This window comes from Scyliorhinus canicula, chromosome 17 (assembly GCF_902713615.1).
Source record: "Scyliorhinus canicula chromosome 17, sScyCan1.1, whole genome shotgun sequence".
Classification (NCBI taxonomy): domain Eukaryota; kingdom Metazoa; phylum Chordata; class Chondrichthyes; order Carcharhiniformes; family Scyliorhinidae; genus Scyliorhinus; species Scyliorhinus canicula.
In genome coordinates this window covers 43,862,877-43,878,104 of record NC_052162.1, presented here as the reverse complement: position 1 = coordinate 43,878,104, position 15,228 = coordinate 43,862,877, and the positions used below count along the sequence as shown (strand labels likewise).

The following is a 15,228-nucleotide window of genomic DNA, read 5'->3' as shown; positions in this document are numbered from 1 at the left end:
CGGAAATTTGAAGCTGCTTATCGGACCATAGGTATGGACACCACAGACAGTTATCAAAATAGCTGTCTGCCATTCATTCCCCATGATACTATCTGCTTGGAAAACGTAGCTCATTCTCTCCACATACTGAGTCCAATCTTCCAAACTGGCATCAAACACCCCTAATTTTCTGAACAAGGGCATGGTTTAAACAAGTAAAGGTCCAATCTGTATCCAGTGGGATCACAGAGGTGGCTTAACTGACAGTGTAGAAGCGCTGACAACAGACCAATTTCACCCTCGGCGCCAGTTTTATAAGGCCGGAAAGATTCCACACAAAGTTATTAAAGGAAAATGTTTTACTCTGATAAACAATTCTTTTTTAAAATAAATTTAGAGTACCCAATTATTTTCTTTTCCAATTAAGGGACAATTTAGCGTGGCCAATCCGCCTAACCTGCACATCTTTGGGTTGTGGGGGTGAAACCCACACAGACACGGGGAGAATGTGCAAACTCCACATGGACAGTGATCCAGGGCCGGGATTCGAACGCAGGTCCACAGCGCCGCAGACTCGGTGCTAACCACTGCGTCACATGCCACCTTCCGATAAACAATTCTATACACTACGTGGGTTTCTTCCCATCGGTACCAAAACCGGCCGACTTCATACAAAGCTAATGACACATCATAGATATCATAGAATTTACAGTGCAGAAGGAGGCCATTCGGCCCATCGAGTCTGCACCGGCTCTTGGAAAGAGCACCCTACCCAACATCAACACCTCCACCCTATCCCCATAACCCAGTAACCCCACCCAACACTGAGGGCAATTTTGGACACTAAGAGCAATTTATCATGGCCAATCCACCTAACCTGCACATCTTTGGACTGTGGGAGGAAACCGGAGCACCCGGAGGAAACCCACGCACATACGGGGAGGATGTGCAGACTCCGCACAGACAGTGACCCAAGCCGTAATCGAACCTGGGACCCTGGAGCTGTGAAGCAATTGTGCTAACCACAATGCTACCGTGCTGCACATGGTACAGAGTCCCCTGCCCCTTAAAGGGAGAGCTCATATTTGGCGTGGTTAACCTTGGAGTCTAATTGTTGCCACAATTGAGCTGTTTGAATGTCATTCTTGAAGCCACACACCCAGCTGCCCTGGACATCTGTTTTCCAGGGTGGGCAGATGAAATCATCTAACAGACACAAACACGAGGAATATTGCTCTGTCCAGTGTATAATGTATTTTTCATATTAACCAAAAGCATGCCAGTATTTCTAATGGCTTCACAAAACCACATCAGGAAATTGGACTGGCAGCAAATAGATGGAAATTTAGTGTAACCCTATTTTCCAAGTAGTTAATTTCTCATAGCTGATCAAAAATATCAGTTACATTTTAATCCTGGCTTTAGAAGAGTTACCCGCAATTCATTTGGATGGCATATCTGTTTCCCATCTTGTGTAACCTCTTGGAGTGAAACAGATAAATTAATGCCAGTTGGTTTAGAATTACAGCCAAAGTTCTCCTCTGGTCTCTGCCCACAGGGAACTGGTTTCACATTGCTCAAACTCATTTTGCTTGGGACTCTGAGTGACCAGAAACAAGTATAGGGAACCCTTTCATTTTCTCAATCCAGGCTAAAATTGAACCAGTGTCCCAGAGATAATGATGACATTTATCTTACTGACTTGTGACATCCAGTCGCTACACATAAGGGAAATATTGAGTGGGCGTCTCACCAGCTGGCCAATGGGGTTTCCCATTATGGGCAGCCCCACGCTGTCGGGAAATACCCGGGCTGCCGGCGCAACGGAGAATCCCAACAGCAGAGAATCCAGCCCATTCTCTTTTTAGTTTCCATTCTTCAATTTTGGCCTTAACTCTCTCCACATGTTATGGAAGTGAAAGGAATGCTCCTTTTGAGCTCTAGAATGTAGAAGAATGGATTGGAGGTTACTCATCTATCCTCCATGGATGGCTTTGCAGAGGCTAAATGAAGACGTCTGATAAATTATGAGTGCAGCCATGTGAGGGACAAGTTGCTGCAGTTATGTTTTTCTCCCTCTTCTTACAGAAATCTGGCAAAAAAAAAATCTAATTTATCCATGTGGCTCAAGTCCAATAATAAGCAAATCAGCACCAAAGGACATTTCAAAAGGATGGCACGTTCAGGGAGTACCTACTGACCCACAGATACCATAAAGGAGAAATATGTGTGAAGATACACTCAATCCTGGGACCTAATGTTGCAATTCGATGTAGTAATACTGGATTTATGAAACGTGTTTTCTCTTCAAAGCACAAAAACCAAGGCTGATGCTCCAATGCCCTACTGAGGGAGCACTGCTAGAGGTGTCCTCTTTTAAATGAGACGCAAACCGAGACATTAATTTGAGGAAGAGCACCCTGGTCAATATTTATTCCCCCAATCAACATCATGAAAAATAGACCATATGATGCAATAACCTTGCTGTTTGTGGTAACACCCACACTCTATTCTCCACAACGTCAGAGGGAAAACATATCTGGAGCCATGTGGTGTGCAGATGCCGGGACTGACCTCAACAATGCCTGGGGCTGCCTCCAGAATTGGGAATGGAGGCTGCCGGCAATACCGAAACACAAAAGCAGTGGGTGGGGGTATCTACGGGTGGATCTTCCAGCCATGGAATGTTCCTGGAGATCCATCGTCTTTTTCCCGGTGCCTGAGTGTTCCCAGTAATCTATCTTCTTTTCCAGGTGATCCATCTTCTTTCTCCAATAATAATCTTTATTGTCACAAGTAGGCTTACATTAACACTCCAATGAAGTTACTGTGAAAAGCCCCTAGTTGCCACATTCAGGTGCCTGTTCGGGTACACAGAGGGAGAATTCAGAATGTCCAAATTACCTAACAGCACGTCTTTCGGGGACATGTGGGAGGAAACCGGAGCACCCGGAGGAAATGCACACAGACATAGGAGAATATGCAGACTCCAAACAGACAGTGACCTAAACCAGAAATCGAACCTGGGACCCTGGAGCTATGAAGCAACAATGCTACAACTGTGCTACCATGCTGTCCCAATAGTGGGTGTGAGGACTACGCGCCATCAGGCCTGCCCCACCATGGAATATGGTGAAAAACATAAGATTACATAATTAATAGGATCAGGGTCAGAGGACATTGCATGTTTTCCTGTTTGTCTTCACAGTAGGAAACACTCCACACCCCCATCTCCACCACGGGACGTCGCTCCAGACGGGAGAATTCCACCTCACATATTTGAAATGTTATACACCCACCTGTTTCTCCCCTCACTAGACCCCCCTATTGCAAAACATAATTGACACTAGCTTTGAAATTCATTCTGTAGCATCAGTTCAAACAATTTAAGGCTGGATTCTCCGTTTGGAAGACTATGGGCTGGTTTCTCTGTACCTGTGGCTGAATGCTGATGCCAATGGAGGATCCATGGAGTTCCGCGACAGAAAAATTGCCGCCATACCCGCAACGATTCCGCTGCTGTTGAGATGCTAACACCAGCGTGGCGTGAAACACCTGTGGAACACGCAAAAAATGATCGCCAGGAGAATCGTCAGGTCTGTGCTGGGCACGTGCAGGGCTGACAAGCTACAGCCTCGTGTACACTTACAACCCCCCTCCCCCCCCCCCCCCCACGCATGCGCCGATTGCGCCCGAAAAGATGGCGCCGGTTGTGCTGGACTGCATACCTATCCACCCTGACCCCACAGCCCACCTCCCGGCCACCTCTCACTACTCCCCCCAGCCCTGTCAGATGTCCCCTGGCCAGCGGCATGACTGTCAGCGAAGTATGGCAGAGCTGGACACTGTCAATACGCCCTCTCTCTCCGCAGCCATCATGCCTGATTCACGATTGTTGAGCTCACACATGGCCCGTACTGTCGGGAACTCTGCCCATCGAATTTCAAAACGGGTGGGCCCGCTAATGAGATGCGAACGCGGTTGCAACCACGCGTGGTGTGTGTCACAATGAAATTGATTTGGAGGTGGTGAAGCATCGCGATTCGACGCCAAACCAGCGCCTGCCACGATTTTGCTATTCTCTGGCCGATCGCCGTTCCCAATTTTGGCTCCGGGAATGGAGAATCCCACCCTATGTTCTCCTGCTGGAGACGAATCACCCAATTTGCATTGGCGCTGGGAGTGGCACCCACATCCCATGAAAATGTCTTTGACCCTATGAATGTCAATTGAGTCACAGAGCCATGATGAACATCCTGCTCTGCTAGTATTGTCACAGTTATGGTGTGAGATCACAGATTTGTGGGGTACTGCCAGCAGTCAAAAGAAAAGTGTCCGTCATGTTGAGCAGCTCCTCAAAAATGAGCACCTACACCTGCATGCTGGATGAAAACTGAGAATTAAACATAGAGTTGACAAAGGCCAGAACGTGAATTCTTAAATTTTGACAAACAACAATGCATTTCAAGAGTACTCGTTTTTTAGGTTGCTGTGAGATCTATTTTCAAAATCCTAACTGTATCAGTTCCTCTTGTAAGTATTCCCCTGTGGGCTCTTTGCTTGTAGTAACTTGATTCTTATCGAAAATAATGGGCCCTTATTAAGTTTAACATTTTTCTTGTAAAATGTTGTTTAATTAAACCATCACAAGACAGCATTACTAGATGCGGCAGATTTGTTCTGCCTAATGCATTCATTGGGCAGAATTTTCTGATATTATTTCAAAGTGTTGGTTTCAGCGAGAAAATGGATAGAATCCCAGCAGTGAAAAAGCCTGCTGTACATTCAGCCTCTTTAAGGAATTTTGTTTCATCAGTTTCAGGCCGAGTCCATGGTGGCCTGCCTCTGATTCACTCGCCTCGCTACGATCTTTGCAATCACTGCGACGCACTATTTAAACCCCTCCCCAGCAGCAAAATAAAATGAATGACCTTCGTGTAGCCGGGGTAATTCTGCCTCACCTTCCCCGTGCAGCCCTGAAAGGAGTGGCTAACCTAAAAGTCCAGAGTGGCAGAAACTTTCAAGGTCACAAGCAATGGGTGACCTCCCAGTCCTTGAGGTGCCAACACTTGCATTACCTGGCACAGGTGGTCCACCATCCCCCTGGGCAGACAACAGCTTCTCTGGCACTGGACCTCTGATATCTGGGAGGTAAGAGGTTCTCTGGCTGTACACCCATAGCTGGTAGTGCCTCCTCCGAGGCTCTGCCATTTATGGTCCTGCTCCTGGAAGATCAGCGGTCCCAGACAGCCCCTCCTCTGCACAGGCTGATGTTGCTGCTACTGCACAGCTTTCAATAGCACTGCCAGCTCAATTGGCTCCATGATTCCCTCAATTCAATAACTGAAAGGAAGGGAACATAAAAGTGATTGATGAAGAGTCCTAGCAATGCCCAGGCCCAGAGCCCTCTCAGGAGCTCGAAAATCCACCCATGTGCATTCCCCTATGCGAGCAGCAAGTAATAATAATAATCTTTTATTGTCACAAGTAGGCTTACATTAACACTGCAATGAAGTTACTGTGAAAATCCCCTAGTCGCCACACTCCGGCACCAGTTCGGGTACACAGAGGGAGAATTCAGAATGCCCAATTCACCGTCTTTCGGGACTTGTGGGAGGAAACCGGAGCACCCGAAGGAAAACCACGCAGACTCCGGAAAAACGTACAGACTCCGCACAGACAGTGACCAAAGCCGAGAATTGAACCCGAGTCCCTGGCGCAGTGCAGAGTCCTTCCAGCACAGGATAGCAGTGTCAGGGGAAAGGAAACAACGCCCTTGTTACAGCACTGGGCAAGTTTAAAGGTCCTGGCCACTTTGAGAAGCTGGAGAGAAGGTAATGTCTAAGGGTGAGGGGTTAGGGAGAGGAAGGTGTCGGGGTTCGGTAGTCAGGAAAAAGGTTTCATCGGCTAATTGGGGCAATGGTATGGAGGTTGGTTGGAGGGACTGAGGGGGGTGGAGTTGGGAAGGTGGATGGGCGATGGGGTAGTTGAAGACTGGAGGGTAGGGAATAGTCATGGTGTGGGGTGTTTAGCGTATTAGGGGTCAGGCAGTGTGGTCAAGGGGGTGGTTGGAGATGTCCAGTACCATAATTACACTAGCATTAGAAGTTGTTTTAATCCTTCTAACTTTTCTTGGACAACTATTCTGCCAAGAGAGTTGGAACCATCCTAAGTCTTCAAATTCAAATTGGGGTATCGGATGGTTCCCAGTGCCAGGTAATTGCCCATCGTACGTTTAGCATCCTGGGAAATTCCCATGCAGTCCTTCCAGAAGGTCAGTCAGCATACCTCTGGGATACCTCAAGGGTACAACCCCCCCAGGGAACAGAATTTCTGGCTCCATGTTTTCCTACAAAAAACACAAGGAATAGAAGCAGGATAGACAACCAGGCCCCTCAAGCCTGCCCCGCCATTTAATATGATCATGACTGATCTATGCCGGCCTCAAATTCTTTTGCGTGCCATTTCCCATAGCCCTCTATTTCTCGATCTATCAAGTATTTATCCATCTCCACTTTAAATACTTCTAATGATCCAGCCTCCCCCGGAGAATTCCAGAGATTCACCACCCTCTGTGAGAAGAAATTTCTACGCAACTCAGTTTTAAATAACCAACATTTTATCTTGCAGCTATGTCCCCATGTTCAAGAATCTCCCGCTAACGAAAACATCTCACCTCTACCCTGTCAAGCCCCCTCAGGATATGTTTGAATAAGGTCCCCCCCTCACTCTTTTAAACGCCAAGGAATACAGACCCAGACTATTTAGTCTCTCTTGATAGGACATCCCAGGCATTAGCTTGGTGAATCTCCTATGGACTGCCTCCAATGCTACTGGATCCTTTTTTAGGTAATGGGACCAAATTGTATGCAGTATTCCAGATGAGGCCTCTGTACAATTGCAATAAAATCTCCTTATTTTTAAACGCCAACTGCTTTGCAATAAAGGCCAAAATGCTGTTTCCCTTTTTATCTACTTGTTGGACTTGCGTGCTATCTTTTTGTGATTCATGCACTAGAACACCTAGATCCCTCTGTACATCACTCACCTGCATTCTCTCTTCACTTCACTCCAACCCCATTCAATAGCATGTATCATGTGGAATAACACTAGGTAGCCTCAGCACTGCAGCTGTTTCCATTCTCCCAGGCCAGCTCTCATCATCTCTGCTTGCATCTCCCACAGGTGCAGATGTCCGCCCTCTCTGTCTGTGGGCCCAAATCAGCATGGAGGAAAAGAAGAAGCACCATCTACCATCACATTTCCTCTCATCACGGTGTATCCTCGTGTATGTGTGTACGTAGGGGGGCACAAGGTGATGATCATGGTGTATGTGTGCAGGAGGAGATGCCAGAGGAAGACAAAGCTGTGGTCAGTTCTCCTCAAAGCAAGGAGGATGGACAAAGCCCAGCTCAGCTGGCCACAGGCCTTCAGAGTCACTGGAATGTAGTCACTACCTTGAAGAGCAACAGAGATGTGCTCCTATATGTCGGAGTTCCCTGAGACAGTTCAGGGTCTTGGGCAAAGGACTGAGTCCTCCATCCAGCTGATGCACCACAATAGCTCGGGACGATTGTTGAATGAGCTCCTACATTGGCATAGTGACCAAGTTCCTGGAGAGCCACATGGTGCATGCAGGAACTGACATCCACAGGTTGCATGGGATTCTGGGTAGCATTACTGGTGAGTGACACTGGTGATGGAGATCCTTGCTCCCAGCAGGGGTCCCCAACCTGGCATCCAGAGCACCTGCAAGGGCTAAGCATGTCATGGAAATGATGAGGATGCAACCTCTCATGGGGCACCCTGACAATCCTCGGCCTTCTTGGCCCCTCTGACCGAAGGACCACATGTGCAGCAGGGCCAAGTGATGGAGGCTAAGCCAGCAATAATGCATGTTCAGCAGTCTCTGGGGATAGTCCCACAGGTTGATCCATGATGAAGACAACCACCACATGCACCTCAGGCACAAACAAGACAAGGGAGCAGGCTGCCTTCAGCTCTTCCAAGGCCACAAGGGAAGAACTGTATGAGTGGCTGAGCGCAGAGTCCACCATGTCACTGAGTATTGAGTGGGTCATTGGAGTGTCTCTTTACCATCTCTGCCTACTGTTTGTCTCTCTTTGCATGTACAAATGATGATGCTTTAAGGTGCACATCGCTGCTGTGACAGTGAAGGAAACATGAGATGGTGAAAGAGAGAACAGCATCTTCTTGGTAAGGGTGAAGTATCTGCACAGATGTACTTTCTTGATTGGCAAGTGTAAGTGATTAGATGTTCTAGGCTGTAACTTCCATGCAAGTGTTAGCTCAGACTCCCTTCCACACCATGCACCTCGATCTGGGACAGGATTTTGTTGTAACATTCCTGAATCAGAACATTGGTGGCATCCTCACTAGCCTTTTATGCCCCAAGCCAAGGCTGGCCACCTCGTCATGCAGCAGGGTCACCTTTCTGTCAAGCAACATCTCCCTCCATCTTCTACTCCTTTTCCCCTGATGAGCTGTATCCTTCCATGGCTTCACCATTCTCAAGGTCCACATCTCTCTGGAGGACCATGGGAGATGGTGTCAACAGGCCATCACAATGAGCGAGACCCTTGCAGGAGGATACCGGAGGGTGTGGCACTTGACGGGCATTTTCAGAAGCCCGATGGCCTGCTCAATGGTTATCCTGCTGAGCAGGTGACATTAATTACTGATTTGCCACACTATGATGATTACATTACACAAATGTGATCAAATATGCTTTTCATGAACCTTTATGATCTAGAAAAATTCCACTGAATTAAGCGCTCCTAAAACCACCATTTCAGTCAGCTGGAAACATTGGCTGGGATTTTACAGCCCTGTGGTGGCAGGATCTGCTGCAGGAGATTTGGCAGCCCAACCAAAATTCAATTGACTTTAGGCAGGAGTGGACGATCCCAGCAATGGAAACTCAGGCCCATTGATCGCTGTTGATTATTTGTGGATTCCTTTATTTCTCCTTAAGTCTTAAATCTACCTGTGGTTCATTGGTAACAAAGCTGACATTCTCCAACAGGACTTTTATTACTTCTCCAATATATATATATGTTTCCCTCCTCATTTTGATGCTTGAGGGACAACCAGCCTGTAGTTCAGTGTTCTTCAAACTTTTTTTCCAGGGACCCATAATTACCAACCGGCCAACCTTCGGGACCCAACCTGGCCGACCTTCGCGACCCACGCCGGCCGACCTGCGTGACCCACGCTGGCTGACTTGCGCGACCCACCATTACCTCTTACCTTGTTTGCTGCTGACAAAAATGGAGGAAATGGTTTTGGGTCCCTATGGCCCTCGTACACGCTCCTCCAATGGAACCTGTTGGATGAAGGTGAAGCCTTCCCGTGTCGGAAAGTATGGAGTCTCCATCTGTCCAAAGTTCTGAATTTTTTCCTGTAAAATTTGATCAAATAAACCCCCCCCGAACTTGTAAAAAAAATGAAATGAATAAAATAAATGAAAAAAAAATTAAATTAATAAGATAAATGAATAAAAACCCCTACAGAACTTGTAAAACAAAAAGCTGCAACCGTTTTTAAAAATAGCGGCCGCACTGCACATGCATGCCCGTGTATCGGCGCCAATCATCAGGCTCGCATGCGCAATGCGGCCGAATTTAAAAAAAAAACATTCGCGGCCGCTTGCAGCCGGCGTTATGAAAAGCCAGCTGCTGCGCGGGGATTTGTGCAACCTGGAGCGCGCGGACAACGGCTCCGTGACTCTCCTGACACCCGCCCGCAACCCACCAGCGGGTTGCGCCTGCGACTTTGAAGAACACTGCTGTAGTTGGCTTTTCCCTACAGCAGGTTAGCTGAGTTGAGTAACAAAGTTGCATTGATTCTATCACTAACAGGGCACTGTGTATCATCAGTCTCCCTGTGATATTCCACCGGCAACTCGTGGAACTAATCTTAAAATGGCCGGCTTTTGATAAAACCATACAAAGTGAAGCCATTTGATCCATTGTCCTTGTGTCAGTGTGACCTCCTCCTCCAGTAATTTCTACTCGAATTCCAAATTCCCATTCTTTCCCCAGACCCTTTGATATAACTCCTTCCAAACTGATGGGAATTAATTGTAATAATACATTCCATACCCAAACAACCATTTGTGTGAGAAATATCTTCCAATCTCCACATTACATTTCTCAACAAATCTTCAGTTTATTGTGCCTCATTACCAATTTACTGATCAGTGGAAATGACCTTTTAATATTTATTCCCTCAAATGCTGCCAAGGTTTAGAGTATTTGCACTCAATCCCATTAACCTCTTCTAGTGTACTGCTGTAGCAGCATGCAACAGGGTTAATCATTAACCCTTTGTGCATTTGGTTGCTTAATAACATCATTATGATTTCTGACACCATCCACAGATACTTACTGTTGATGTATAATTTGTACATTAGAAATCCTCCAAAATAGGGCTCTATTCTTATCCTGATATGTCTGGACTTCATTAACATGCGGGCACATTCTGTGGCATATCTGTGGTGTGAACATTGAAAGGTTTTGAAGGCCACAGGTTTCCAAAATGATTAAGTATTTTCCAGAGAAAGTTCCACTTGCATTGTACTTAATGACTAATGGACACTGTGTGTGCATGTGGGTGAGTGTTTATGCATGTGTAGGAGAGTGTGTGTAACATGTCTGAATTACTTGGGCTTACACTTACAGTCCAATAGAATAGTGTCGTTAACAGATAAATTGGTCTCAAACTTTCACCCTTCCCTTTCTCCAAAATGGAAGAGCTGCACCCATTTATATTAATAGTCACTTTAGTCCCTCTTGAGTTGACAGTGGGGTAGAGTTCCAGGGGCACCTTGCCCATGTGACCATTGATCATGCATAATCCCAGACTGACTATTTAGCTGTCAAATTCCAATTCTCTTCCTAGTGATGCACTAAGGCAGACCTTTTTGTCTGTTACCATAGCTAATAATTCCCAAAACAGGTCACCAGCCTGTTGCCAGGGGCTTGTAACTTGAGGGGCACCACTCCATATCAAGCATGGCTGACCAGGAGTCTCTCCCGCTCTTACCGCCAGCTATTGGCGTGTTGGAAGGAATTTTTAGGTTGACACACAACCTGTCTGACCACATCATTAACGCACCTTTCTTGGCCATCAAGTCCTGAGGTATGTCTCTAACCATCTGGCTCAGAGGCAGGGATGCTACTCATTGTACTACAAGCCCTCCTCTATTCAGCTGTGGGAGGCATCAAAATGATGCAAGATTATTTCTTCTGCTTAACAGCACACAATTGCACGCATTTCAGCAGGGGTTACTAGAGAATGGTATATCTGATTGCTTTGCCACCCGGCCCCCCTCCCTGTGTCTTATATTTCAGGGCATTATCACAACTTTTTAACTATTATTCCGGTTGAGATTAACCAACTCTATCATTCAAGGAGTCAAACCTCAGACTGTCTGGAAAACATCAATGTTTTTTTCATTTCCATCTAAATGAAACACTAATATAAACCAGAATTTACCCGTATGTTCAACTAACAAATGTTTTGAATTATCTTGTTTATTCCCTGACTTTTATGTTCTGGTTCAATTCCCATAAACACAATACAATTCTGTAGCAGCTGAATATGTCATGCAGAGTGGTGAAAACTACACTGTCCATCACACAGAGGTGCTGATGATTTCAAATGGGTCAGGAATTTTAAGATCTAGTCAGACTTTTGATGAGAAGATCAATTAACGGACATAGGCAGTGTACAATATATTCTGTATTTGAACTCATTGTCCGGAGCGACCAAAATATCCCGTTTTCCAGTCCTCTACCTTCCTATGTTGAAATGTTATTAGTTTACTGGCAATAGTTTGAGTCTCAGTAAAGGTGACAAAGTGCTGGTGTTGATATTAATGTGATATTTTAAATAAGTAATCCAGTAAAATAACCAGTGTGTATTGTACCGACAAGTGCTGATTGTGTCCAGAAATATGTAATGTCTGTTACTGGATCCCGATCTTCATATTGAGAAGGATATTAAAAGTGAAGCCATTTGATCCAGTGGGCCTGTGTCAGTGTGACCTCCTCCCTCTAATGGGGTAATTTAACCACCCTATGGTTGTTTGTTGAAAGCAGCAGTGACTGGACTGCTGCTGTAAATAACGCATCAGGCATCAGCTCGTTCGGGCAAATTTCCAGGTCGGCCCAGCTCCTTGAGCAGTCCACGCTGCAAAGGAACTGGTGTTAGTCGAGTTTTCAAAGATGTTTTTGAAAATAAAAACCTCTTTTGACTGAGAGAAAATAAAATTAGTCGCAGCAATCCTGATTGATTGGTTCCACTCCCTCCTAATTATATTCATTTATTTTGACATTGAGACTTTTAAGTTCCTTGGCATTTTTAGGTAACACTAATGGTGCATCTGGTACAGTGTCTTACAGTCTGATTAACCAGGTTGGTGTCCAACTGCATGATTCATAATTCAATGATGTCAATGCCATCAGTGTTCATAGTTTTTTAGGTTATGTTTATTAAAAAATTCATAAAAAACAAAATCACACAAAAGAACCAGAGTTATGCAATAAACACAAAACAAGATTTCAACAAACTAAACCCTTTAACAACTAACGGTGACTAACTGTATAAAAAAGGAAATGAATGTCTGTCATCTTAGATAGAACCCTTCTACCGACCCCCTGATGGTGTACTTGACCTTCTCCAAACGTAAGAATGACATGAGGTCACCCAACCAGGCCGAGGCACTGGGCTGAGTAGGAAACCTCCACCCATGCAGAACACGTCTCCAGGCTATTAATGAGGCAAATGTGAGGGCATCCACCTTCACCCCCGTCTGGAGCACCAGCGAGTCTGGCTCCCCGAAAATGGCCACCAGTGGACATGGCTCCAAATCAACACTGAGTTTCTCCAACACGGTGTTGAAGAAAGAGACCCAAAAGCTTACTGACTTGGGACAAGCTCCGAACATAGCAGTGTGGTTAGCCGGCCAGCCCTGTGCACCACCTGGATTTGGATCAGACTAAATCAAGCACAGGGGGATGTGGAGTTGACCCTGTGAAGAACCTCGCTCCATACCTAATCATCCAGAATGGGACGCAAGTCATCCTCCCATTACTTTATCTAATTCAACAGAGCCAACTTTACTGATAGGATCTGGCTGTTCATGCACAAAATAGTCCCCCCACCAGACCCGGCCAAAGACAAAATCCTCTTCAACAGGGAGGAGGGTGTGCCAAGGGGAAAGAGGGGAAAACCTTTTATCCCCCTCCACTTGACAGAAGATCTCAGTGCTCTGACAAGAGATTCTATTGCCAGAGAACATAGGAGTGGAGACAATGGACAGCCCTGCCTTGTGCCCCAACTCAGCAGGAAATAGCCAGAATTCAAAGCATTTGTGCAAACACTAGCAGTGGAGACCCTATACAGGTTCGATTCCCGGCTTGGGTCACTGTCGGTGCGGAGTCTGCACGTCCTCCCTGTGTTTTCCTCCGGGTGCTCTGGTTCATTCCCACAAGTCCGAAAGACTTGATATTGGGTGAATTGGACATTCTGAATTCTCCCTCAGTGTACCTGAACAGGCGCCGGAATGTGGCGACTAGGGGCGTTTCATTGTAACTTCATTGCAGTGGTAATGTAAGCCTACGTGTGACAACAAAAATAAGATGATTAAAAGATTATTATTATACAGTAATATAAACGTTTGTCCAAATCCAAATCTTGCAAGAATTTCAAAGAGATATTTTCACTCCACTATATCAAATGACTTTTTGGCATCTAGGGAAGCAATCGGGGACTGAGAAGGGGGAAAGGACAACATTTAGGAGATGACATATATTGACCGACAATTGCCATCCCTTAACGAAGCCTGTCTGGTACTCCGAGATCAACTCTGGAAGACAGGGCTCCAACCACAGTGCCAGTAAAGCTCCTGGCAGTGCTCTCCGGGTACGCCGTGCTGTATATCACCTACCCAGCACTTTTACACGTAGCTTTAATTCCGCGGTTAAAAGTGAAATTGGTTGAAACGATCCACACTCTATTGGGAGTGTCTTGAAGATCAAGGCCTGCACGAGAGCAAAGGTCAACTTATCCAGGGATAACGAATCATTAAACATATCTAGAAGTAGAGGTACCAACTGCTCCGCAAATGACTTAATTCAATTAGGAAGCCACCAGGGCCAGGAGCTTTACCAGTCTGCATTAACCCAGTGCTCTGGGCCTAACGGGGATTTCAACTCCTCACACCTCTCCCCCTCCACGGCTCGGATGGATAATCTATACAAAAGATGATTCATATCGAACGCTCAGCCGAAGGCTCCGATCTATAGACACCCCGATAAAATGTTTCAAAAGCCGCATTGACCTGAGGTGTGCCTGAAACCAGGCTACTGCTCTAATCACGTTACTGTACGATCTTCAGGGAAGCTGCCTGCCGCCTCAGCTGGTGATCTAAGAGGTGACTGGCCTTTCCCCGTATTCATTAAACATACCGCTCGAGCATCGCTGCTGGCCCAATGCCCTATCCATTGATAACAGTTCAAATTTTGTCTGCAGCTTTTTCCTACTTGCCAATAATAGACAATAGAATAGAACATTACAGCGCAGTACAGGCCCTTCGGCCCTCGATGTTGCGCCGACCTGTGAAACCAATCTAAAGCCCATCTACACTATTCCATTATCATCCATATGTTTATCCAATGGCCATTTAAATGCCCTTAATAACTCTGGGGATGGGGTAAGTGAGTACTGGTGGTCTACCTCAAGGATGGAATGCACCAGCCTCTGCTGCTCCACTCTCACTGTCTTTACCATGTGCACTTTGTAGGAAATTATCTCCCCCCAATAACCACCTTTGGAGCTTCCCACAGCGTAGGTGATATTGACTCACTTTTATTAGATTTAATATATTCCCCAATGGCGGCGGACATGCGTTCACAAAATCGCTTGTGTGCTAATAATGCCGCATCCAACTGGGAGGGACCTGATTCTAGTGCCAAATCAACATAGTGTGGGATATGGTCTGAAATCACAATCACTGAGTAACCCAGCATCTGCTATCCACCCCAACAACCCCCTCCCCACCACCACCATTCCCTCCACCTGTTCCATGAAAAGCAACAAAGCTCTGGCCACCCCGATGGAGTCAGAGATATGGGCTGAGACTTGTCCAGACATTTTAAGCCACCCCCCCCCCCCCCAAAATAAGCTGATGGGAATCCAAATCGGGGATGGCGCCCAGCCGAT

General features: G+C 46.2%; 1 protein-coding gene across 4 annotated transcripts in view; it reads right to left on the bottom strand.

The window, feature by feature from the left end:
- LOC119952334 (serine protease 23-like) overlaps window positions 1–15,228 on the bottom strand; it is a 35,443-nt gene that overhangs the window by 10,362 nt on the left and 9,853 nt on the right. The window contains exons 1-2 of one of the 4 annotated variants that reach the window (XM_038776010.1): window positions 7,434–7,437; window positions 2,173–2,175 (exon numbers count right to left, since the gene is read on the bottom strand). The exons of 2 other annotated variants lie outside the window; for them this stretch is intronic. Coding sequence is in view for 1 of the 2 variants with exons in the window: in XM_038776007.1 (XP_038631935.1) it covers window positions 3,415–3,479 (65 nt within the window). In the remaining variant the exon portion in view is untranslated. Of the gene's footprint in view, window positions 1–2,172; window positions 2,176–3,414; window positions 3,535–7,433; window positions 7,438–15,228 lie in introns of those variants that run through there. One more of the 4 variants, XM_038776007.1, reaches the window with a different exon arrangement.